The following is a 27,593-nucleotide window of genomic DNA, read 5'->3' on the forward strand; positions in this document are numbered from 1 at the left end:
CCTGGAAGAGGGGCAACCGGGACAGAATCCGGCGCCCAGACCAGGACTAGAACCCGGTGTGCCGGCGCCACAGGCAGAGGATTAGCCTATTGAGCCACGGCGCTGGCCGGAATTTTAAAATTTTAACATCAATTTTCAATTCTAAAAATATGATACTCATATTTAGAACAATTAAATTTTTTAGTTATCTCAATAAGAACATTAAGTAAGTGTGAGATGACTACAACAATGCTATTTTTCATGAATTATGTGGGTGAATTGGTTGTGGGGTAATCCGAGTTAAGTAGAAAACTATTAATAACTCTGTACCTGAAAACCACAGAAATCTTGGGCACAATTCCAGCCATTTCAAGGTAGAAACTGTTGCCAACTGTCTGAAAGAATTCAGTCTTGAGACTTAGAGAAATTAGATGCTTTTAGCCCTACTTTGTCTCTACAAACTCAAGAGAATAATTCATTAATCAAAACCAATCTAAATGGATACAATGTGGCTTTCTTCAAACCACTTAAAAATTTTATTTCTATAACAAAAACATATTTTACCTTGTTCGCCAATGTTTTCCATGGAAACTATGGAAATAAATAGGGAAGAAAAAATATGTAATAGGTTATATGAAGTTTATGGCAACAATGGGGTCAAGACAGAGACATAAAGTATTGAAGTAGGTTCATAACTTGGCTTCCCTTCAAACCAACATTCTTTAAATAATTGTTTCACTTATTTAGAGGACAGGCAAGCATTATGTAGAAAGAGGGTGGAGAAAGGAGACTGGTGGCTACCTTCAGCCATGCCTCTTGGGTACATTTGAGCCCTGGTTCCCACAAGGCAAAACAACACTTTTCAAGTGTGTCCTGTGTGGGTCCTATTTCTATTTTCCTTCCAACTATAGAGTGCAGATCAAAACAGTATTCTCCAGTTCATGACATTCCTAGAGAAACTTACTGCTTTAAACACTGGAAACTGCTTAGTTAGCTCTTCATAAATGAAATGTGTCCACAGCACATAGTCTTCTCAGATTCCTAAAAGTACAACTCATATGTCTAGTGACTCTAATTGCTTCCTCTGGATAGCACAGGGCCCAGGCAGCACTGGGAAAAATGTCTTTCCTTAGATGTTATTATATGAGGACTCTTCAAAAACACATAGAAAACATGTACTCTGTGTGTGTATGTGTGTGTGTGTGTGTAGCTATGTATGGATTTCAAAAAAAATTTTGCAGCAAAAATTATCTTTAAATTCCTTTTATCCATGAACCGTAAACAATCTTTAAATTCCTTTTATCCATGGAGATACGCTCATAAATATTCCACTGGGACAAGGGCTATAAACGCTAAAATAGGCTGGAGAAAAAGACCATTTCCTTAGCTATTGAATTGTCTGTCTGTTTTGCTTTCCATTTGGCCTTCCTCTGTACTGTAGTCTTTTGGAGTTTTTGACCTATCTCCATCACACCAAGGGGAAGTCTGACTTTGTTTAGGTATTTGTGCTTCTCCTCAGCTTTATAAAGAGGCACCTGATTTCAGGCCTTAGTCCTGGAATGAAATGTCATCACCTTCAAAAGCTGGAATGAGAGCTTTATGACTACCTGATACAACCAGGCTCCTTCCTATGGGAGCCAATGAGTGTCACCAGAAGGGCTCAGAGCTTTGGGAAGCAGCCCACTTCATGACTGGACTGCTCTAAGAACGTGAAAAACTCATCCTTCTGCTGCTCTGAAATGTGTCTCTTTGTGGCTTCTACCCGTGATATCCAGGCTATAGCACGCAATAAACAGAAAATGTGAATGATGGCTTTGACTTTTTTTTATAGATAAATCTCATTTAAAAAGATTTATTTATTTATTTGAAAGTCAGAGTTACACAGAGAGAAGGAGAGGCAGAGAGGTCTTCCATCCACTGGTTCCCTCCCCAATTGGCTGCAATGGCTGGAGCTGTGCCCATCCAAAGCCAGGAGCCAGGAGCCAGGAGCTTCTTCCAGATCTTGCACATGAGTTCAGGGGCCCAGGCACTTGGGTCATCTTCTACTGCTTCCCCAGGCCATAGCAGAGAGCTGGATCAGAAGTGGACTTGAACCGGCACCCATATGGGAGGCCGGCGCTGCAGGTGGTGGCTTTATCTGCTATGCCATAGCACTGGCTCCAGCTTTGACATTTTTAAAGTCACTGTGCCCCACTTAATAGCTCTCTTTTTGCAACATAATATGATTTCCAGACCTCTTCTCACCCTTGAATTGACATCTTAAAATGTTTCCTTTTAACATATCTGATCCCCAGTATGGGGCAGGCAGGCACAGATGATCTTTGACTTACAAATGGCCAGTTCTACAAATTTGTTTGTACATGAGAGGCTAGTCAGTGTTCACTTTCTTTTTTCACTTTTTAAAAAATTTTAAGAAGTTTTTAACAAATGCAATATAGTTAATAGATACAACTCTAAGAATATAATGGTATTCTCTTCCTCCCTCCCTCTGTCTCTCTTTTTCTTTTTAACTTTTTGAGCTAATAAATTTGCTTTATACTACAAAGGGCTTAAGGCTTCACCAAATAATAATTTTAATGAGTCAAAAAAGCTCCCTGGGAATAGGGGCAAGAGCTATAAACAATCACTGGGATTCACTTTCTCACCGAACCCCTTCAGGGGTTCCTCTGAGGGCAGTGGAAGGACCCAGGCCAGCTCGCTTTTAGAAGTGAACCCGTCACACCTTTATGCATTTCTCTCTAGGCCTCCCGCCTATCTTCAAAAGTGCTCCAAATTGATGCCTCCTGCTTAGATCAAAATGCTCCATCAGAGGAGCTAATCAAAGTAAATGGAAATGTAATTTGTGCCCATTGGTATTTCTGTACAAATGACCCTTCACCAGCATTCCAGTGTGCTGCTGCTTCAGAGGAATGCATTTGTTAACCCATGACTCTAGGTGTCAGAACTGACAACAGCAAAACAAGATGACCTTTCTATAAAAGCAGTCAGTATAAGCTGGTAATCTTTTTGACCAGAATGACTACTTCATTAGCTACATACGCATTCAAAGACATCTTTTTTATGTTCTTAAAACTGTATACATGAAATACATGAAATCTGTTCCCTTTATGTAAATAAATTAAAAAAAATTTTAAAGGAGAGATAATCGAGGGAAAGATTTTTCTTACATTTGGAAATAATCAAAAACACAAAATAAAAGTTTATTTTTACTTGTAAGAAGCTCTTACTTATAAGACTTTTACATCATGGCATTATTTATAATAATAAAGAATTTGAAAGAAAATGAAACTATTTTTGCCATTCACAGCTTGCTTTTCCCAAGACAAACTTCAAAATCCATAGAAGCTCCATTTTTTTAAATTAAATAAGTTATACTTGGATAACTGCTTACAGTAAATAATTCTGCTAACATCTATAAAACGAAATGTTAAAGTCCAAAACGGTTTGATCCTGCCAGTTTTCTGAGTCCAACCAATTTCCTACAAGTATAACATAAGCCTTTTTAAAAAATATTTACTTATTTTTATCCACTTGTAAGGCAGAGTGACAGAAAAAGAGTAACAAGGAAACAGAGCCACAGAGCTAGCAATTTTCTATCTGCTGGTTCACACCCAAAATGCCTCCAACAGTCAGGGAAGGGACAGGCTGAAGCCAGAAGCCCAGAACTAAACTAGGTCTTCCACATGGGTGGTGGGGCTCAGCAGTTGAGCCATCATCTGCTGACTCCCAGGATGCACTAACAGGAAGCTGGGTTGGAAGTGGAGAGGCTGAAACTGGAAATGACAGTCTGATAAGGGATGCAGATGTCCCAACAAACAGCTCAGGGTTGACCTGTTGTATCACAACGCGTAGCCCAAAATAAGTCTTTTAAAATTTTGTCTACATCACAGGCCAAAAAGAAATCATATTTTAGTATTCATTTTCCTTATTACTAGTGAGGCTCAGCTTTATTTTAAAAGGCAAAAGATTTATACGATCTGAAGTAAAACCAGAGTATTAGCTTTATTTTAAAAATAGAATAATAAATAAAACAAAATTTCCTATCTCTTTTAAGTGAATTCCCAATTTATTATTAGCCTACTTATCTTTTAGGAATTGAGAGTATTTTATGTGTTCTGGACAGTAATGCTATATCTGTCATATGTGCTGCAAATATAATTATATATACTGTAACTATTCTCAAATGACTTAATAAACATTAGCAGTTTTATGACTTCTCATTGACTAAATAACAATATCAAGATTCTTCAAATTAACATTTTCTTAACAGATATATGGATTCTACCAAGTTTCCGTATAGAATACTTGGAAAATAAACATTCTCTCAACCATATTTACTCAATGAGTAGATCAGTGATTCTCCTTGTAATTTTCAGTCTAATGGCAGAGCTGTCAATTCAGTTTCCCTTCTCATTGCATGAAAACACATAAAATTGCTATCTTCAAATAACATTTGAATAAATTTATTTTATTTCAATCATTTTATTACATTTTTATTTGTGACTCTTTAAGCATACTTAGCCTCAAATGTTTTATAATTCATATGTGTACAAAAATAATATAGAGAATATAGACTCCTTTTGGAAAATATATAAACGGTAAGTAAATATAATTTGATTATATCAACATGAAAAGTAAATAGCAATAATGAACATATTTATGATAGATATTCCAAAAATAATTATTGGATTTTATAATGAAATTTTAGCACTAACTCATTATTATTATTATTTTTTCTTTTTCTTTCTTTCTTTTTTTTTTTTTTTTACTTATTTAACAGGTAGAGTTATAGACAGTGAGAGAGAAAAAGGTCTTCCTTCCATTGGTTCACTCCCCAAATGGCCACCATGGCTGGCGCTGTGCCAATCCAAAGCCAGGAGCCAGGTGCTTCCTTCTGGTCTCCCATGGGGGTGCAGGGGCCCAAGCACTTGGGCCATCCTCCACTACTTTCCCAGGCCACAGCAGAGATCTGGACTGGAAGAGGAGCAACCAGGACTAGAACCCGGAGCCCATATGGGATGCCGGTGCCACAGGCAGAGGATTAACAAGTGAGCCACGGTGCCAGCCCTAACAAATTATTATTTAATTTCATTCGTTACTTCACAGAGTTTCAGTGTGGTTCATTTAAAAATTATGCTGAAAGGGGCACACGCCATGGCACACTAGGTTAATCCTCCGCCTGCAGCACCAGCATCCCAGTTGCTCCTCTTCCACTCCAGCTCTCTGCTGTGGCCTGGGAAAGCAGTGGAGTATAGCCCAAGTGCTTGGGCCCCTGCACCTACATGGGAGACCAGAGGGAGGCACCTGGTTCCTGGCTTCGGATCGGCACAGCTCCAGCAGTTGCGGCCACTTGGGGAGTGAACCAGTGGAAGGAAGACCTTTCTCTCTGTCATTCTCTCTCTCACTGTAACTCTGCCTGTCAAATAAATAAATAAAAATCTTTAAAAAAATTATGCTGATAAATAAAATCTTTAAAAAAATTATGCTGATAACTATTCTCCAGCTGCAACCTAGAGAAATTTCAGGAGTTTTAAAGCCATCTTTATCCTATTTTTTTAAAGCCAGTTATTGAGATAAACATATAATTATTTACATTTAAAATTTTTTATTCATTTGAAAGGTAGAGAGGGAGATAGACAGAGATTGCCCATCCACTGCCTTACAGCCTGGGATATGCGAAGCAGGAACCAGGAACACAATCCAGGTCTCCCAGGTGGGTGGCAGGGACCTCCCTCCCTTATTGTGGGTTGCTCTGAATCATTTCTGTGAGGAGACAGAACACTTTCCATGGCCTGCTTGAGGCTTCTTTGTGTGGAGGAACTTAAAGAAGAATTTGGAGGGAGTTAGGGTCTTGCAGGCTAACCTTACATGCACACTAACCTCATCTCACTCTTTAACATAACCCAGTCATCATTTCTGTTTCCACTCTTTATAAAAAGGCAGTATGAGGCCCAGGTTGAGAAATGCAGACTTGGAGATGGTACACACGCTGAAGATGGGAGGATCTGAGACCTGCTGCCATCTAGGATACACATTGGTAGGAAGCTAGGATCAACAGCAGAGCTGGAAATTGAACCCAAAAACCCCAGTATGGAATGCAGGTATCCCAACTGACATCCTAGCCATTGTGCCAAATACCAACCTCATTTCTAAAGAAAAACTGATTTTTACTTGGTTTTAATTAAAGCAAATGAGCATTCCTCAAAATCAGTTAGTAGCACACTGTGGTAGAAATTCTTTTATTTTCAATTTTAAGATTTCATGCATGTGAAAAAATATTATGACTTTGGGTTCTACTGGATCATATTAAAATGAATTCCTCATTAAAACATAATATCTGGCATACAGCATCTGCCTCATCAGTGTTTCCTGAAAGAGTGACTTGGACAGCAGAAAACACAACTAATCCAAATCATTTAAAAGTGGCAGATCAAAGCAGACATAGAAGAAATGCTAATTTATTCTTTTGCAGGCATGAAAAACTCAAGAATGAAGTTATCTCTTTTACAATGCCACCTTAGCCCATTGTAGAAATTCAACTAGCGACTGAAAACACCAAAAGTAATGTTTTCTGTATTGTTTTGCTGGTATAATGCCAGAAGTAAAGAAAATACCTCTCCAGAGAAAGGAGAGAGGGAGAAGACAAAGCGATCCATGCTCCTTGAGAAGAGAAAAGGCTAACGGAGACACTGGTATCAATTGGGTTTCAAGTAATTTTGAAACAGAAATGTTCCAAAGTTTCTAGGGTTCCCTCCCCCATTTTGGTTCTGTCAAAATGAAAAAGAGAATATAACTACACATAGTAGTACAGAGAGCAAATGTTACGGAGAAAGACAAGTACAGTTCAATCTCATCTCTGGCCTTTGCACCTGACACAAGCTATTCCACTAATTCATCATAAAATGCAGGGAATACCAACAATAGCAGTATCGTGAGGGCTGCTGTGAGAAGTAAAAGCGGTAGTGTATGGGATGTACTTACCAACTGCCTGGCACAAAGCCCCACACATTTACAAACAATGACATCGTATTTATTTTTGCTAATTCTAACCGTAATACAGGATATACAGGAAAGGAGTTTAAAATGAAGAAAAACTGCAAAGAGGAAAGTCAGTATTTCCACAGGCTCTTGAAAGAAATATAAGCAAAATTCTGAACAAAAATAGCCTTTGCAAGTGAAAATACACAGTGAGATCATGTAAATCTCAATATCATGTACGTAAATGGCTTGTTTACACAGATGTGTCATTCCAGAAACTTGTTTAGTAGAAACAAAAACAGGTGGTACTCACCCCCAACAGAATAACAAGAGAGACAGAACCTTCAGACTTGATGGGGCACTTAGTCCTTGTGAAAACAGCTCTTAAAAGTGAGATGACACTTTTTGGATGTGACACTGTTTAACTTAATGAGTAAAAACAATTACTTTAAAAAAAGGCCTAAATCCCAGCCCTCTGCTGTGGCCAGGGAGTGCAGTGGAGGATGGCCCAAGTGCTTGGGCCCTGCACCCCATGGGAGACCAGGAAAAGCACCTGGCTCCTGGCTCCTGCCATCGGATCAGCGCGGTGCGCCGGCCGCAGCGCGCAGGCCGCGGCGGCCATTGGAGGGTGAACCAACGGCAAAGGAAGACCTTTCTCTCTGTCTCTCTCTCTCACTGTCCACTCTGCCTGTCAAAAAAAAAAAAAAAAAAAAAAAAAAAAAAAAAAAGGCCTAAATCTTACGTTTGCTGCTGAAGTTTGATGCAATTTACTCTTGGGAAGATAGCACTACTGACAAAATATCTGTCAGTCTTAACATTTGGTACGTAAAGTTACACTGTGAGTCATAATTTTCGTTTTGATTTCAAAAAATTATTTGCCTAATTTTATCTTGGCTGAGCCTAATTTCTTTCTGGTCCATGTCCTACAGTGAAAATCTTTTGCTTTGGAGATGTCTACCCTTCTAATACATCTCCTGAACTTGAAACAATCTCATTAATTGTGGTACAGGAATTGCAGCACTTTCTTGGCACTGATGGTGCACAGGATGAGAGAATGGGAATGATAAATGATTACTATAGTTACTGAGGATGCTCCTCTTTGCCAAAAGTATAATTAAGGCCTTCAAAAACTTTATCTTTTTTTTTTACAGTTTATGGATTACATTGGCTTCCTCCCCCATAATTTCCCTCCCACTCGCACCCCTCCCATCTCCTGCTCCCTCTCCCATTCCATTCACAATCAAGATTCATTTTCAATTATCATTATATACAGAAGATCGATTCAGTATATACTGTTAGGATTTCATCAGTTTGCACCCACACAGAAACAAAAAGTGTAAAAATACTGTTTCAGTACTAGTTATAGCATTACTTCACACTGGACAACACATTAAGGACAGATCCCACATGAGAAGTAAGTACACAGTGACTCCTGTTGTTGACTTAACAATCTGACACTCTTGTTAATGGCATCAGTAATCTCCCTAGGCTCTAGTCATGAGTTGCCAAGGCTATGGAAGCCTTTTGAGTTCGCCGACTTCTATCTTGTTCCGACAGGGTCATAGTCAAAGTGGAAGTTCTCTCCTCCCTTCAGAGAAAGGTACCTCCTTCTTTGATGACCTGTTCTTTCCACTGGGATCTCACTCACAGAGATCTTCCATTTAGGTCTTCCTTTTTTTTTTTTTTTCCCCCAGGGTGTCTTGGCTTTCCATGCCTAAAATACTCTCATGGGCTTTTCAGCCAGATCCGAATGCCTTAAGGGCTGATTCTGAGGCCAGAGTGCTATTTAGGACATATGCCATTCTATGAGTCTGCTGTCTATATCGCTTCCCATGATGGATCATTCTCTCCCTTTTTGATTCTATCAGCTAGTATTAGCAGACACTAGTCTTGTTTTTGTGATCCCTTTGACTCTTAGACCTATCAGTGTAATCAATTGTGAACTGAAGTTGATCACTTGGACTAGTGAGATGGCATTGGTACATGCCACCTTGATGGGACTGTATTGGAATCCCCTGGCACGTTTCTACTCCACCATTTGGGGCAAGTCAGCTTGAGCATGTCCCAAATTGTACATCTCCTCCCTCTCTTATTCCCACTCTTATATTTACAGGGATCACTTTTCAGTTAAAATTTAAACACCTAAGAATAATTGTGTGTTAACTACAGAGTTAAACCAATAGTACTAGAACAAAAAAAATACTAAAATGGATGAAGTATTACATTGTACATCAACAGTCAGGACAAGAGCTGATCAAGTCACTGTTTCTCATAGTGTCCATTTCACTTCAACAGGTTGCCCCTTTGGTGCTCAGTTAGTTGTCGCCGATCAGGGAGAACATATGATATTTGTCCCTTTGGGACTGGCTTAATTCACTCAGCATAATGTTTTCCAGATTCCTCCATTTTGTTGCAAATGACTGGGATTCATTGTTTTTGACTGCTGTATAGTATTCTTTGGAGTACATGTCCCATAATTTCTTTATCCAGTCTACTGTTGACGGGCATATGGGTTGGTTCCAGGTCTTAGCTATTGTGAAAAACTTTATCTTAGAATCTGTAACTGTCACAGATACTGCAAGGCTCACAGTTTAGGCCATCATCACTTTCTGTCTAATCCCCTTTCTCCCTAACCATTGCTTTTATAAAACAGGTTGGAGCATTAGAGAAAAGGCTGAATTTTTCAGTCATTAGTTTAAAATTGATAAGAGTGACAGTTGCTTTGATTTAAAAATGAATCTTAATGAAGAATGGGATGGGAGAGGGAGTAGATGGGATGGTTTGCAGGTGGGACGGTGGTTATGGGGGGAAAAACCGCTATAACCCAAAAGTTGTATATTCGAAGTTTGTATTCATTAAATAAAAGTTTAAAAATAAACAAATAAAAATGCTAGCAATACCACTTAGTTGCTATCAGTAAGAAAAAAATTAATAAGAATGATAGTTGCTTTGATTCTTTGTTTTTTCCTGCTGTAGCACTGATTATTCTTTAAAAATCCTGTTCAAAAATAAAACCGGTAAACCCAAAGTTGCAGAGTAAGACTGTCAAAGTAACAATCTCCAAAATCAAAAGGATGACAAATTGCTCCTTGAACCAACTTAGCTTGGAAAACATCCTTTAATACCCCCTTACCCTCTAACCACGTTTGCTTGAATGACTAAGCAAGCATTTAAACCAGGAGTCAATAAACTACAGTCCTCAAGGAAATAAAACCAGCCACCTGCCTCTGTAAATTCAATTTTATTTGAACACATGCACATCCGTTCACTTATGTGTCTGCATTTGTGTTGTAGTGGCAGAGATGGAAAGCTGCGATAGGGATGGTAAGGTTACAAAGCCTAAAATATTTACTATCTGGCTCTCACAGAACAAGGTTTCTAGCCCCTGTGTATTAGGGTTCTTCAAGCAGAACCAATTGTGTGTGTGTGTAACATCTAACATATATGTCATCTTTTCTCTAAAGGTGTTCAACTGATTAGACGAGGCTCACACATATTACAGAAGACAATCTATTCTCACAGGGCCAGCGCTGTGGTGCAGCGAGTTAATGCCCTGGTCTGAAGCGCCCGCATCCCATATGGGCGCCAGGTCGAGACCCGGCTGCTCCAATTCTGACCTGACTCTCTGCTACGGCCTGAGAAAGCAGTAGAAGATGGCCCAAGTCCTTGGGCCCCTGCACCCACATGGGAGACCCGGAAGAAGATCCTGGCTCCTGGCTTCAGATAGGCGCAGCTCTGGCTGTTGCGGCCAATTGGGGAGTGAATCATCGCATGGAGGACCTCTCTCTCTCTCTCTCTCTCTCTCTCTCTCTGCCTCTCTGCCTCTCCTGTCTCTGTGTAACTCTGACTTTCAAATAAATAAATAATTTTTCTTAAAAAAGAAGACAATCTATTCTCAAAATCTGACACAACATCAGCTGCATCTAAACCAGACCTTCATAGCAACATCTTGGCAGGTATTTAACTAAACAACTGGCCATGGCAGCCAAGCCAAGTTGACAAATAAAGTTAACCATCATATTCCTTTTTTTAAAGATTTCCTTATTTATTTGAAAGTCAGAGTTACAGAGAGAGGGAGAGACAGAGAAAGGTCTTCCCAGAAGCTGGTGGTTCACTCCCCGAGTGGCTGCAACTGCCAGGGCGGAGCCATGAGCTTCTTCCAGGGCTTCCATGTAGGTGGCAGGGGCCCAAGCACCTGGGCCATCTTGCGCTGCTTTCCCAGGTCACTAGCAGGGAGCTGGATCTGAAGTGGAGCAGCCAGTTCTCAAACTGGAGCCAATAGACAATTCCAGCATTGCAGACAGCAGCTTTACCAGTTATGCCATGGTGCCAGCCCCAACCATCATATTCTGAATTTTTTTTGTATTTATTTGACAGGTAGAGACACTCCGTATTTATAGACAGTGAGAGAGACAGAGAGAAAGGTCTTCCTTTCCATTGGTTCACTCCCCAAATGGCTGTAACGGCCGGCACTGCACTGATCTGAAGCCAGGAGCCAGGTGCTTCCTCCTGGTCTCCCATGAGGGTGTAGGGGCCAAAGCGCTTGGGCCATCCTCCACTGCCTTCCCAGGCCACAGCAGAGAGCTGGACTGGAAGAGGAGCAACTGGAACTAGAACCCGCCGCCCATATGGGATGTCTGTGCCGCAGGCAGAGGATTAACCAAGTGAGCCACGGCGCTGGGCCCTCATATTCTGAATTTATAATCTATTTTTACTCTGGAATTCTTTTACTAAGAACATACGTGTTGATTTTTTTGTTTCAGTTTTCAGGCCAAGCTCATTTTTTTTAATAAATTAATAAACTATGACTGCAACTAACAAAGGAACTACAACACACTACATCTTTACATATCTGCTGGAGGAAAAGCAACATAACATCCTTCTCCACACTCCAGAAAGCAACTACAAATAGTCCTATTCAAATTCAGTGCAGTTCAACACTCATGTGATTTCCTAAGGATACTCTCTTACCCTGTTCTCTAAAGGGCCTTAAAGATATTAGATTCCATTTAACCTAGATTGATTTAAATTTAACCTTCATTAAAAGTGTGAGCATCCCAAAGATTATTCCAGTTCTAGACTGTTACCAAGTGATTTTTAAAAATTTGGCTTTTGTGATCACATATAAAGTACCTGCTGCCAAAAACTTACATCTATTGATAATTATAGCCCAGTACTATTAGTAATTTAAATCTGGTTCAATTTTTAATCATAACTACATTCAAAATCCAAAATTTCAGATACTAAAATCTGCTTTCATAGTAGATAAAAATTTGTACTATATGCCTCTTAAATTAGTAAAGAACATTTACATAATAATTGCTTCTAGAACAATTTGATTTTTAGCTATTTTCATTGCAAATGTAAATTATTGTGATTTTATTGTCTTGTAAATCACAATTTTCTTTTTCTCATCTTCAATGTAAACTCTCTCCTTTTGAGAAACCATGTACCCTTAATGATTCTGCACAGTAACTTTTCTAGATAAAACCACTATGTAAGCTCCAGGTTCATTCTGACATGGATACTTCTGGCTTCATGTAAATGATCTGATGATGAAGAATACCAAAAGTAAGAGATGTGGTTCTAATACTTGAATCTTAAAGTGTAACTACATTTTTCTGCTTATCTTTAGCTCACTGAAAACTATTCACTGACTAAACGGTGCTTTTACTATTGAGAATAAATTGGTAAATAAAACCACTTGCCTGTGTTCAACAAGTTTAGGGTTTAGAAGTTAAAAATTAGGGGGGCTGGCACTGTGGTGCAGTGGGATAAAGCCCTGGTCTGCAGTGCCGGCATTCCATATGGGTGTAGGTTCAATCCCAGTTGCTCCACTTCCAATACAGCTCTCTGCTATGGCCTGGGGAATCAGCAGAAGATGGCCCAAGTCTTTGGGCCCCATCACCTGCGTGGGAGGCCAGAAGAAGCTCCCAGCTCCTGACTTCAGATAAGCACAGCTCCGGCCATGACAGCCACCTGGGGAGTGAACCAGTGAATGGAAGACCTTTCTCTCTCTCTCTGCTTCTGCCTCTCTGTAACTCTGCCTTTCAAATAAATAAAATAAATCTTTAAAAAATTAACTGAACAAAAATGATGTTATTAGGATGTTTGCAATTAAATAATAGAAGCAGCAGCTCAGACCCAAAAGATTAAAACAAAAATATAAGTGGCAACGGAAATCTCTTAACAAAATCCCTTCCTTGACCACAGGTCCCTAGGGCCATCACATTTTTCTGGCTTTTTTTCAGGTAAACTTACTTAAACACACATACAAAGTCAGTGTCTCTACCCACAAATTCCCTAGTGCTTCAGCCAACTCTCACATCTTACCCCCACGATTCCTAGGGTCTCTCTCCAGGTTCCCAACATCCTGCCTGCTAAGTCTCTGCACTCAAGTAACTCTACAGGGTTAGTTATGCCCTTTCTCAAAGAATCTGTCAAATGATAGCAAAGTTTTTGACTAAACTGGCCAGTGGGAACCCCTTGAAACAGAATCCTTTGTCCATTCAGCTACTTTCCACGAAGCTCTAATTCACTTCCAGTGTAGAAGAGGTCAAAAATTGATACAGCTGCCAGACCATTTTAATGACAGACCTAAGAAAAATGTATTATTTAGAGTAATTTTCCATCTTACTTCCAACTGTATCCTTTTCTTCATAATACATTTTTTCTGAATTGTTTCCTTACAAATCTATTTTTAGTCTTTTTAAAACTGTTCTTTTCCTCGTGGTCCTCATATGTCATCATAATTTTGTTTGCTTTCCAGTACAACAATATCTCAACACTGCCTTCCTGTGCTCCATGCTGTCACCACGCTGGGCTTTCTTGTCCCATAAATCTTGTTAATAATAGTGCCCCCTCCAAACCTCTGACACTGGTATTTAAAAACTGGGCAGAAGGAGACCTGGACTTTAGATTAATTCTTCCAAAACATGTGACCTTGATCAAGGCATCGGCTTAGCTGTGCTTTCACTTTATTGTTGAAACAAACATTTGTACTTCATCTTAAAGGTTCCTCTGCCCATAAAATTGCCTTCAATCCTATTTTGATGCATCCTCCCCTCCAAAATTACTGACTTTTAAAAACATAGGGCGAAAGTCATTTTAAAAATAAATTCATCATGGACTTATAGGAACTGTTCTGTGCAGAACAGATAAGTAGCATCAGAATAGAAACAAAGGAGGCAGGTGCTGCAGCTCAATAGGCTAATCCTCCACCTAGCGGCACCAGCACACTGGGTTCTAGTCCCAGTAGGGGCGCCGGATTCTGTCCCGGTTGCCCCTCTTCCAGGCCAGCTCTCTGCTGGGGCCCGGGAGTGCAGTGGAGGAGGCCCAAGTTCCTGGGCCCTGCACCCCATGGGAGACCAGGAGAAGCACCTGGCTCCTGGCTTCGGATCAGCGCGGAGCGCCGGCCGCAGCGCGCTGGCCGCGGCGGCCATTGGAGGGTAAACCAACGGCAAAGGAAGACCTTTCTCTCTGTCTCTCTCTCACACTATCCACTCTGCCTGTCAAAAACAAAACAAAACAAAACAAAGGAAGTGGACATTGCACAGAAACTGAATCCCAAACACCTGGTTTCCTTTTGGACTCTGTTACCACAAAAGCCAGTCCTAATCACACACACTGTAAGGAAGCCCACATTCCTTGCTGTTGAATTCTCACAGTTCCTTAAAAATCACTTTGCAGTAGGAAAATCATAATCTCTCGTAAAACGTAAATCGATGAGGTCATCTCACTAAAAACCCTTACAAGACTGTGCAGTAAATGTACATATCACACCCAAATTCTTCATGTCAGCCTCAGTGGTCAAGCATGATCTGGTCCCTGCCTCCCTCTCCTCCAAGATCACTTCTTGTCATGGGTTTCCTTGTTCACCATGCTGCACCCACGCTGCACCCACGCTGCACTTGTTTCCAGATCTCATGAACCTTAGTGACCTCACCGTGTCTGCAACACACCTCCACACCAGGCTCACCCTGTTCACCTTATTTGGTTGCGAATGAAATGTCAGCTTCTCACAGAGGATCCCCAACTGCTTCATCCTTACAATCACCATCCTGATCTAAAACGATGTTCTCAGCATGTAGTGCAATCTGTCATGATATTTTTAAATTCATGTGTTTCTTTTCCATGTCTCTCATTGAGATCTGAATCCTGTTTGAAGTTTGATGTTCTGTTGTGACCAATTACTTAGCTCATCTGGACTTAGTCTCAATAATTATCTGACCGGGGTGTTTTCAGAGTTAAACTAGGGGAAGAAAGGCACCTAGAATAGAATCTGGCACATACTAGTGGTTGTTAGTTGAACATGGATGATAAACACTAAACAATGAACTAAACACTGATACAGTAAGAACAGGAGTTCTGCAGGTCCTTAAAGGTTGCAAGATGGTGAAATGGGGAGGGAGCTTATTGTTCTACACTAGGAGAAAATAGTTTAAAAAAAAAAGTGGAGGGGATGGCACTGTGGCACAGCGGGTTTAAGCCCCATCGTGCAGTGCTGGCATTCCATATGGGCACTGGTTCAAGTTCTGGCTGCTCCTCTTCTGATCCAACTCTCTGCTATGGCCTGGGAAAGCAGTAGAAGATGGCCCAAGTCTTTGGGCCCCTGAGCCCATGTGGGAGACCCGGAAGAAGCTCCTGGCTCCTGTCTTTGGATCAGCTCAGCTCTGGCTGTTGAGGTCATTGGGGAAGTGAACCAGAGGAATGGAAGACTTTCTCTCTCTCTCTCTTGCTCTCGTTCTCGCTCTACCTCTCTTTGTAACTCTTTCAAATAAATAAAATGAATCTTAAAAAACCAGCGTTTTAAAAAAAAGTGGAGAAAGTGCATTCTCAGGGAAGAGTTAGGGAGAAAACTACAGTGGAAATTCTACAGAATGAAGAGGGACCCATGGATCTACATGGAAGGTGTAGACGCACAGTGCAAGCATGGATGTAACACAGGATGCCAGCAACCAAGAGCCTGAGAGAAAGTTAGCTTGGAGAGTGCCACTGGTGATATAGCTGGTGGAAGAACATGCATGAGGCTGGCATGAAGCCTTGTGGGGCACAGGATACCTGCTAATGTAGCAGGAAAAAAGGGGGACACATTTCTCCCACTCCATCTCCTCCACAATAGCACCTGGCAACCAGCTGAGAGAGGGCAGGTGCCATCCTGGACATACATAACAGCAGCACTAGCTCTTGTGCACACTCCCAGCAACTGGCCAAGACAAGATGGACGTCATCTTGTTAAGTAGCTCTGTCAGAGGCTTGGGTACATGTACCCAGCAACCAGTGGTAAGAAAGCACCACTGTGAAATGAGAAGGGGCTGCATCCCACAGATCTTAGGAATCCATGCAACTTAGGGATTTTACTAGAGGGAAAAATCCATGTTCCAAATTGACTTCAAGTAGGGATGGGAGGACTGACAGGCAAATGGGTACCCACAGGACTGTGAGGTGCCCTCAGCATCTCAACATATCACAGACTCTGGGGTTCAAACACTTAGGCAGAGCACCTAAAGGCAGTGGGCTCTGGAAATGTCTCTGCCTCTCTGTGGACAGGATAGGCCAGAGGGGCAGAGTGGATACTCTGCACACTGAGATTGTGGGAGCTTTGTGTCCTGAGACTATGGGAACTCTGACTGCATGAGAGGGTGTAGGGTATAGCACGGTCTCTTGGCAATCACTGTGAGTGGCTCCACACACTCAGAACTCCTTGATTGCCTGAGAGTGGGTCACTGCAACAGGATCCGAGCTCAGAATGAGGATTGCACAGATACTGTATGCAGTTCTTACTGTACCCACTGTGGACTAACACCCAGACAATGATCACTTGGAAGACAGGAGGTGAGGGTGTGATTATGCCAATAGAGGTGATCAAACCCTCCCTTCTGATAAAAAAAAAAAATCTACTGTGCCTATTTTGAGTGTTACCCTGGATACTCACTCCACACTGCATCACTGACCAGAGCTCACTGGATACACTCAGCACACAGCTCTGGGTATTCACTGACAGAGCACACTCTGCTAAGCCACAGAAACATAATTCAAATACAAAAGCCATCAGAGAAAAAAGCCAACAAATATCTCCAAAAATGCCTAAAGATAAATGCAGAAATTCATTAAACAAAAATAAGAAAGACAACATGACCCCCTCACCAAAGATCACAACACTTTAATGATAGAATGTGAAGATGAAGAGATTGATGAAATGCCAGAAACAGAATTCAAAAGATTAATCACAGGATTACTCAGAAGCAATGAGAAGCAAATCCATGAATTAAAGTAATCCATACATGACATGAATGAAAATTTTTCCCATGAAATTGAGATTTTAAAGAGAAATCAAAATGAAATGTTAGAAATAAAGAATTCAATAGGTCAGACAAAAAATGCAGTGGAAATCCTTAACAATAGACTTGGTGAAGTAGAAGAAAGAATATCCAAGTTATAAGACAAATCTTTGGAAAATTTACAGCAGTCAGGCCAAAGAAAAGAAGAAATTAGAAAAATTAAATTAGTGTTAGAGATGTATAGGATACTACCACCGACCCAACAGACAGCCTTAGAAGTTCCTGAAGGCACTGAAAGAGAGAACGGCTTAGAACTGATACACCACTGGCCCAACTAACCAAAAAATAGGGAGAAGATCCAAATCAATAAAATTAGAGATGAGTAAGGAACTGTAACAACAGATATCACAGAAAATTAAAAGAATTATCAGGAATTCAACGAGCTGTATGCCAACAAATCAAGAAACCTAGAAGAAATGAATAGATACCTGGATACATACAACCTACCAAAATTAAGTCATGAAGACATAGAGAACCTACACAGACCAATAACTAAGATGGGGATCAAATCAGCAATAAATAGTCTCTCAACAAAGAAAAGCCCAAGATCAGATGGCTTCACTGCTGAATTCCATCAGACATTTAAAGAAGAACTAGTTTCAATTCTTCTCAAGCTATTTTAAACAATTGAAATGAAGGGAATCCTTCCAACCTCTTTCTATATGAAGCCAGCAACACCTTAATTCCTAAACCAGAAAAAGATACAAAAGAGAAAGAGAACTATAGACCAATGTCCCTGATGAACATAGATGCAAAAATCCTCAAAATACTAGCTAATCAAATCTAACAACACATCAGAAAAATTATTCATCCAGATCAAGTGGGATTTATCCTTGGTATGCAGGAATGGTTCAACTTTCTCAAATCAATAAATGTAATACATCAAATTAACAACCTGAGCAATAAAGACCATATAATTTTCTCAATAGATGCCGAGAAAGCATTTGATAAAATACAACATCCTTTCATTATGAAAACCTTAAGCAAATTGGGTATAGAAGGAAAATTCTTCAAAACAATCAAGGCAATCTATTTCAAACCCATTGCTAGCATCTTATTGAATGGGCAAAAGCTGGAAGCATTCCAACTAAGATTTGGAACCAAAGATGCCCACTTTCACCACTGCTATTCAATATAGTCCTGGAAGTTTTAGTCAAAGCCATTAGGCAAGAAAAAGAAATCAAAGGGATACAAACTGGAAAGGAGGAAGTCAAGTTATCCCTATTTGCAGATGACATGATTCTATATTTAGGGGCTCCAAAAGACTCCACTAAGAGACTTTTAGAGCTAATAAAAGAGTTTGGTAAAGTGGCACGATATAAAATTAACACACAAAAATCAATAGCCTTTGTATGTACAGACAATGCCAGGGCTGAGAAAAAATTTATAAGATCAATCCCATTCACAATAACCACGAAAAATTAAATCCTTGGAATAAATTTAACCAAGTATGTCAGAGAGCTCTCTGATGAAAATCACAAGACAGAAAGATTTCAGATGGTGGAATAGGGAGGGAGCTTACTGCTCTAGTCCAGTGTTAGTTTTTGAAAAAGTGGAGAGAGTGAAATCTCAGAGAAGAGTTAGAAAACTGCAGTGTAAACTTCACAGAGGGAAGAGGGATGCTGTGGATCTATGTGGAGGGTGTGGATGCATAGCACAATTATGGACACAACACAGGAGCCCAGCAGCTGAGGGCCTCAGCCCCAGTTTTGGAGTGAGGTGAGATCAGACTACAGCAGCCCAAGCTACTGGCGATAAAGCTGTGGGAAGAGCCTGGTGTGAGTCTAGCTTGAAGCCCTGTGGGGGACAGTGTACCTGCCAACTTGGAGGAAAGTAAGGCGCACATTTTTCACTCCCCAACCCCCCAACAATGGCACACTGCAATTAGCTAAGAGAAAGTGGGCACCATTTTGGACATACATAACACCATACCTGCTTGTGTCTGCACACCCAGAAACCAGCCAAGAGGAGATGCCTGATTCTTCCTGGGAAGATTAACAGTGGACTGGGTACCCACGTAGGACTGTGAGGTGCCCCCAGCTTTCTAGCAAGTCATGGGCTCTGGGGCTTAAGTTGCCTGGGCAGAATACCCATTGAGAGCTGGCTCTGGAATCATCTCCACCTCTCTGTGGAGAGGACAGACTGACAGAGCAGAGCAGATCCTTAGCACTCTGTGACTACGGGAGCTTTGTGTGCTGGGACAGTGGAAACACTCTGGCTATGTGGGAAGGTGCGAGGTGTGCTTGGTCTCTGGGCAGTTGCTGTGGGAGGCGCCACATGCTCAGGACTTCCTGATTCTCTGGGTGGGTCATTGCCTTGGGAACCTTTGCATGGCTCCTGTAGCAGAGCCAATGAATTTTGAATCCACTAAGCACTGAATTCACTGGCCACTGGTCACCTTGGAGGAATAAAGTGAGGATGATATTACACAACAGAGCTGACCAAACTCCCCCTCTGACAATAAAATAGAATAACCATGCCCAACTTGGGTATCACCTTGTACATTCCCCTCACCCTGGAGCACAGAACAGAGCTCCCTGGCCACAATCAACACATGCTTCTGGGTAATCACTGAAAGATCAGACACTCCACTAAGCCTCAGACGCACAGTCCAAAGATAAAAGCCATCAGAGGGAAAAAAATAGCAAGATATAGTCCAAGTCTTAAGAGAAGAAAACTGTCAACCCAGAAAACTGTACCCTGCAAAGCTCTCATTTATGAATGAAGGTGAAATAATGACCATGCATAAAACAGAAATTTAAAGAATTTGTCACCACTCATCCAGCCTTACAAACGATGCTTAAAGATGTGCTACACAAAAACATGGTCATTATTATGAAAGAAGGTAAAGGCAGACCATTTATCAGTAAAAGTACAAATAAAACCAATGTAAACAATAGGAATATTTATGGAAAAACAGCAGGGTCAAGTCATTACATATCAATAGTCACCTTGAATGTAAATGGCCTCAACTTTCCAGTTAAAAGACACAGACTGGCTAAGCAGATTAAAAAAATAAGGCCTATCTATTTGCTGCCTATAAGAAACACATTTTACCAATAAAGATGCCTTCAGAATGAAAGTGAAAGAATGGAAAAACATACTCCAAGCTAAAGGAAACCAAAAAAGAGCTGGTGAATTCATGCTAATATCCAACAAAATAGACTTTAACAGAAAAGCTGTTAAAAGAGACAGAGAAGTACACTCTGTAATGATTAAGATCAGTTCAACAGAAAGAGGTGACTATAATAAACATATATTCACCTAATTACAGGGCACCTGGTTATCTAAAAGTGATGTTAATGGAACTCATAAAAGAGTTTGATAAAGTGGTAGGATATAAGATTGAGACATAAAAATCAATAGCCATTGTATACACAGACAATGCCATGGCTCAGAAAAAACTTCTAAGATCAATCCCATTCACAATAGCTACAAATAAAAATGAAATACCTTGGAATAAATTTAACCAAAGACATCAAATATATCCATGATGAAAATCACAAAACATTAAAGAATGAAATAGAAGATATTTAAAAATAGAAAAAATATTCCATGTTCATGAATTGGAAGAATCAATATCATTAAACTCAATATCATTAAAATGTCCATACCACCAAAAGCAATTTTCAGAATCAGTGCGATACCAATGAAAATACCAACATTGTTCACAGATCTAGAAAAAAGGATGATGAAATTCATATGGAAACACAGGAGACCCTGCATAACAAAATCAATCTTAAACAACACAAACAAACCCAGGGGCATCACAGTACCAGGTTTAAAGACAAACTACTGAGCATTTATCACCAAAAAGCCTGGTACTGGCATAAAACAGATGGGTAGACCAATGGAACAGAATACAAATTCTCGAAATCAATCCACATTTCTATCACTAACATATCTTTGACAACGGAGCTAAAATCAATCCCTGGAGCAAGGACAGTCTCTTCAACAAATGGTGCTGTGAAAACTGAATCTCCACATGCAGAAGTATGAAGCATGACCCCTACCTTACACCTCTCACAAAAATCCATTCAATATGAATCAAAGACCTAAATCTATGACCCAACACAATAAAATTATTGGAGAACACTAGAGAAACACAGCAAGACACTGGCCATGAAAAACTCACTGCCACTTTCATCTTAGCAAAGGGAAAGACAATTTCTGCATTCATAACTATAATAAGCAGTGCAGATAAATAAGGAAATCTGATCTCAGGGATACTCCTTTGATATTAGTGCCCTCATTTCAAAGCTTACTCAATGGAATCCTGTAATCCCTCTCTCTCAAAATACAAAGAAGAGGGGCCGGCACCATGGATCACCTGGTTAATCCTCCACCTGTGGTGCCGGCATCCCATATGGGTACCGGTTCTAGGCCCGGTTGCTCCTCTTCCAGTCCAGCTCTCTGCTGTGGCCCGGGAGGGCAGTGGAGGATGGCCCAAGTGCTTGGGCCCCTGCACCCGCATGGGAGACCAGGAGGAGACACCTGGCTCCTGGCTTCGGATCAGCGTAGCTCCGGCCATAGCAGCCATTTAGGGGGTGAACCAACGGAAGGAAGACCATTCTCTCTGTCTCTTTCTCATTGTTTATCTGTCAAATAAAACAAAGTACAAAGAAGAGATTCTCTGTGCCAGCAAGTTGAGCAGATTTCATTGCAGGTGTTATGTTCATTCACCCTGTTTAGACAGAGTGGTAGGAGTCTTCCCTTTTTTTTAAAAAAATATTTATTTATTTATTTTGGCAGGCAGAGTGGACAGTGAGAGAGAGAGACAGAGAGAAAGATCTTCCTTTTCCATTGGTTCACCCGCAATGGCCACTGCGGCCGGCGCACTGTGCTGATCCGAAGGCAGGAGCCAGGTGCTTCTCCTGGTCTCCCGTGCAGGTGCAGGGCCCAAGGACCTGGACCATCCTCCACTGCACTCCTGGGCCACAGCAGAGAGCTGGACTGGAAGAGGAGCAACCGGGACAGAATCCTGTGCCCCAACAGGGACTAGAACCTGGTATGCCAGTGCCGCAGGTGGAGGATTAGCCCATTGAGCCGCGGCGCTGGCCAGAGTCTTCCCTTTTATACACAGAACTACAACTCAATCCAAGCTCCTACAGTCACTGAATCTTTTCAACTCCAAACCCTTTCCTCTCCAAGGAACAACCAGAGAGGCCATGAATGACTGCTTTGAACCACCTAAGTCTGGTGGACACTGCACCTCAGCAAGGTTTCACCTGCTTCTCACACAGCGGCTGTCTATTACCATGGAAAGGTGAAGCAGAGATTTATATTTGTCTTTCCATGGATGGCTTATTTCACTAAATATAATGGTTTTCAGTAGCATCCGTTTTGTTGCAAATGACAGGATTTCATTTTTTTTACTCCTGTGTAGTATTTCATAGTGTATATGTACCATAATTTCTTTATCCAGTCTTCAGTTGACAGATATCTGGGTTGATGCCTATCTTAGCTATTGTAAATTAAGCTGAAATGAACAAGAGGGTAGAGATCACTCTTTCATATGCTGATTTAATTTCCAATGGATAAATTCCCAGGAGTGGGATGGTTGGGTCATATGGTAGGTCTATATTCAGCTTTCTGAGATATCTCCAAACTGTCTTCCACAGTGGCTGTACCAGTTTACATTCCCACCAACAATGAATTAAGGTACCCTTCTCCACACATCCTCTTCAGCATTTGTTGTTAGTTGATTTCAATATGAGAGGTATTCTAATGGCAGTGAGGTGAAACCTCACTGTGGTCTTGCTTTGCATTTCCCTGATGGCTAGTGATCCTGAGCATTTTTTCATGTGTCTACTGGCCATCTGAATTATTTAAAACTAATACATAGTCAAGTAAAAATTGTTTTATGGCATTCATTTCAACATCATTGTATACATTTCTTATCATCTAGCATACGGAGAATTATCTTGGAAGATAACACTGAGAGTACTTTTTCCCCACTATCAGACATTAATTGTTTTATTGGTTAAGCCACAACAAAAAAAGAATGCTTCTTTATTTCTCCATGGAAACATACAACCTTATAAAACCACCTACCAGGGTTAGGAGCTCCATATTGAGTACTAAGTGATCAGAGTACAAGCACACATACACATTGAATAGCTACACCAGTGTTTCTAGGTTCATAAAAATCATTTTATCCTAACATTGTATTTTACAACTCTTGAGAGAAAGGAACTGTGTAAGTCTGTAATTTCAACAATAATAATTGCTGCAGTATTGCTTTGGATCACAATATCTACTCAAATGCATAAGGGTATCAAGGTAGTCACTAGTTACCTTTTCAGTATTGGGTCACTGGAAAGTATTTTTTTCCTTTGTAACTTCAGTGTCATGTATTAACTGGGTTCTCACATACATACTTTTTATTTGATCCATCTTGAATTGATTTTCCCTTCTGGCATCAAATCACATACCCTTACCCTACACTGCATTTAGCTGCAGCACTAACCCATTCTACTTGAGTTTAACTGCTCTAATGGTGTTTATATTCAGTTACAGCAAAAATAAATTTAACCCAAACATAACAAGAGCCCACAGAGGAAAAGTCTGCACAACTACTCCTGTAAGGCTAAGTATAATAGTACAATAATACACACATGCCATCAGATTATAATAAAATATATACAATTTTATGAAACGAAATATAAAATAATGAAAGTGAAAATTCTATATGACTGTGTACGGAACTGAAGACAATAATCATCAATATTCGGAATGAGTGTCATCCCCTGTTCAACGTGAAAGCCATAGCTCACACTTCCTGCCCAGATCTCTCTCCCAATAATATGTACAGAACTTCGCTTTCTGTTCCTAAAACCATTTCACTTAACCTAGACCTTCAAGCAAAACAAATACTTTGCTAATTGTTCAAGAATCACCCAGTCCTGAGCTTTGGAACAGGATCTAGATCATAACAAATGCCATGAATTACTGATGAAGCCATGTCCCCCTTCTCCCCACCAGCTATTGTTTACCCAGTTTGCAAACCATCTGCACCATTAACTTTCCCTGAGTTAGTTTTCATGTTCTGGACTCACCAGTTACTCCAACACGGCTGCTGAATTCGTGACTACATACAGTAAGCCAGCAGCTCTCAAGTTTTCTGCTGAGGGCAAACCAGACGGTCAGCATTCTCACGAAGGACATACTACCTAGGAATGAAGGCTGCCACATGGGCAGAGTGGGACTTTCACAATACCCTGACCACCAACTTTCCTGCTGAAAAATTGCAGCAGTGATATTGATACAGAGACCTTCAAATTCAGACATGCTTATAAAGATATATATAGGCTTCTCTGGAATCACACTTCCAGCAAATAGCACCTTCTCCAGAGGAGTGAGCCTCAAAAAATTAAACACAGAACTAATACATGATCCAACAATTCCACCCTCAAGTACATACTCCAAAGAATTTAAGCAGAGTCTTGAGCACACTGTTTATACACACTGTTCACAGTAACGTTTATCACAATAGCCAAAACAGAAGAAACAAATCTATGACTACTGATGGAGGACTTGATTTAGGGAAAGAAGTAAGCAAGTTTAATGAACAAAAGAAGTAAGAGGCTGCCAGCTGTCTTCCTGCCACAGGCCTACACAGCGAAAACTCCACCCTCTTCTGGGCTCAGTATACTCACTTTCCCCTGATGCAGCTGAGTCTCCTGCACTAAGAACAGGAAGCCAAGATGACTACAAATACGCTGAGCTCCCCATGGAGACACCAGAAAATCTTCCCAGAGATCAACATACACGCTGAACCCTGCCTAAACTCAACCCATTTGTACATGCAATTAGGGTACTACCTCATACCCATAAAGGGGTGGCGTGAACTTGAGTGGGTACAGAAACAGGTCAGGGGCCTGCACTGTGGTGTGGTGGGTTAAGCCTTTGCCTGTGGTGCTGTCATTCCATATGGGCACCAGTTCTAGTTCCAGCTGCTCCACTTCTCATCCAGCTACCTGCTATGGCCTGGGAAAGCAGTAGAAAATGGCCCACATGCTTGGGCCCCTGCACCCACATGGGAGACCTGGAAGAAGCTCCTGGCTCCTGGCTTCGGATCAGCTCAGCTCCAATCACTGTAGCCATTTGGGGAGTGAAACAGAAGATGGAAGACCTTTTTCCCGGTCTCTCCCTCTCTCTGTCTGTAACTCTACCTCTCAAGTAAATAAATAGAATCTTTTTAAAAATTTTATTTTTTAAGCCATTTACAAGTAATAAATAGAATCTTAAAAAAAAAAAAAGAGGAGGAGGAGAAGCAGCAGAGGCAGTAGAGTGCCAGCAGACCTTCCTCTCTCCTCATGAAGGGAAGCCGCCCACACTTCTGTCTCAGTGTGTACTATTTCTTTAATCTCTTTAAATAAACTCTGCTCCCATTCTTGTACTTTACCTATGACTGTGCTTTGAATTTATTTCTCACACTAAGACAAGAATTCAGAATAAATCCAGATGAGACATCCTCCATCCCACAATAAAATAGACACAATGTGGTAAACACATACAATGGAATATTATTCAGCCTTAACAAGAAATGAAATTCTGACATGTGTTACAAAATAGATGAACTCTGACACAAAAGGATAAATATTGTATAATTTCACTTATATGAGACACACAGAATAGTCAGATTCTTAAGAGACAGAATGTAGAATATTTGCCGGGAGATGGGGGATAAGGGATGGTATTGCTTAATGGGTACAAAGATTTAGTTGAAAGATAAAAAGAGTTGTGAGGATTGATCGTTGTGATGGTTGCATAGTATTCTGAATGTACTTAATGCCACTAAACTGTATGCTTAAAAATGGTACAATTTTGTTATGTATATTTTATAGTAAAAAATTTAAAAATCATCTAATACACAGCCCATTCTCAAACCACACATTAACATTCTACTTTAGCAAAAGTTTTCTTCCTCACCTCTGTTCATTTCCTCAATGCAGAGTTTTTGCTGTTGTTTCACAGTAAGAAAGTAACTCTAAAGAGAAAAACAAAGTGCTGTTGAGATGCAGCTGCCTAGCTAGGCATTTCCACTTGTTAAGTGGCTCATTCATGAGTCTCTCCAGATTCTTGGTGTTTGAGATTCAAAAGCATGCCTAGGCAAAATGACAAATTCCATTCCTCTTCAACTTTTTTGAGTCATTAGAAAGTAAGGGAAACTGTGAGTGTAAAACCTTAAGACTCTTAGGGTCTTGGATATTGGCTTGATACAAGTATCTGTCTCAAATTGACAGCCTTCGATCAGAGTTAAATTATGTTCTGCATACTCAGTTTTAGAAAAGGGCTGGGGTGAGGAAACAGGAGTTGAAACACACTTTGCTGCAGTCTTTTAAATCTAAAGTAGGTAACAATTTCAGCACTCTAAGGGGATGTTTTTAGTTATCTGAAAACTACCAAAACAGACTATGGTACAATGCTAAGTTCAAGCACTTCTTGCAAATATATTTCACTTTATTTTTTAGTGGTTATTTTATAAGTATTTGGGGTAAATATTTTACACATCCTAAATTGTTCTTATTCATTTTATGGGTGGCTATAAAGATAATTTTTGTTATAATTTGTTACCTTTTAAATGTTCAAGTAAATTCTACAGCTAATTTTTTCAACTTAATCTTTATTACAGGTGATGGCATTTCAAATTCCATACAGAAAAGGTTTTTTTTTTTGTTATTTTTGAAAACAGTGAAAACATTACAAACTTGTTTATGAACATCAATGACTCAATAATAAAAAACTAAAACAAACAATCTTCTCATGAAGGATTCAATTTCCTTGATGCTTTAGATGCTGACTCTGCTGAGGCTCAAACTAAACATGTTCGACTGACATTCATTCCTTCATGACACCTGCTACGGAATGATACCACGTATCAGCCTTATGTCAGCACCAGGGCTATTATGGTGCATAAACCACACATGGTTACTGTCCACAACACCTCTGTCAAACTTAACTTTTCCCTCTTCCTAGATACCTGTTCCTCCACAGGCTGCAACACACCAAGAAATTGTCCATTTTCGGGCCGGCGCTGCGGCTCACTAGGCTAATCCTCCGCCTTGCGGCACCGGCACACCGGGTTCTAGTCCCGGTCTGGGCGCCAGATTCTGTCCCGGTTGCCCCTCTTCCAGGCCAGCTCTCTGCTGTGGCCAGGGAGTGCAGTGGAGGATGGCCCGAGTCCTTGGGCCCTGCACCCCATGGGAGACCAGGAGAAGTACCTGGCTCCTGCCATCGGATCAGCGCGGCGGCCATTGGAGGGTGAACCAACGGCAAAGGAAGACCTTTCTG

General features: G+C 40.6%; 1 protein-coding gene across 4 annotated transcripts in view; it reads right to left on the minus strand.

Annotated features, from left to right (window-relative positions):
* The window catches only part of ZDHHC2 (zDHHC palmitoyltransferase 2), a 91,485-nt gene that overhangs the window by 46,420 nt on the left and 17,472 nt on the right, over positions 1–27,593 (minus strand). For 2 of the 4 annotated variants that reach the window (XM_051842603.3, XM_051842602.3), the window contains exon 2: positions 544–570. The exons of the other annotated variants lie outside the window; for them this stretch is intronic. In XM_051842603.3, coding sequence (XP_051698563.1) covers positions 544–570 — 27 coding nt within the window. The remainder of the gene's footprint in view (positions 1–543; positions 571–27,593) is intronic. 4 annotated transcript variants of the gene reach the window in all.

The sequence above is a fragment of the Oryctolagus cuniculus genome, chromosome 2 (genome assembly GCF_051225735.1).
Source record: "Oryctolagus cuniculus isolate XC-2025 breed Fujian yellow rabbit chromosome 2, ASM5122573v1, whole genome shotgun sequence".
Classification (NCBI taxonomy): Eukaryota; Metazoa; Chordata; class Mammalia; order Lagomorpha; family Leporidae; genus Oryctolagus; species Oryctolagus cuniculus.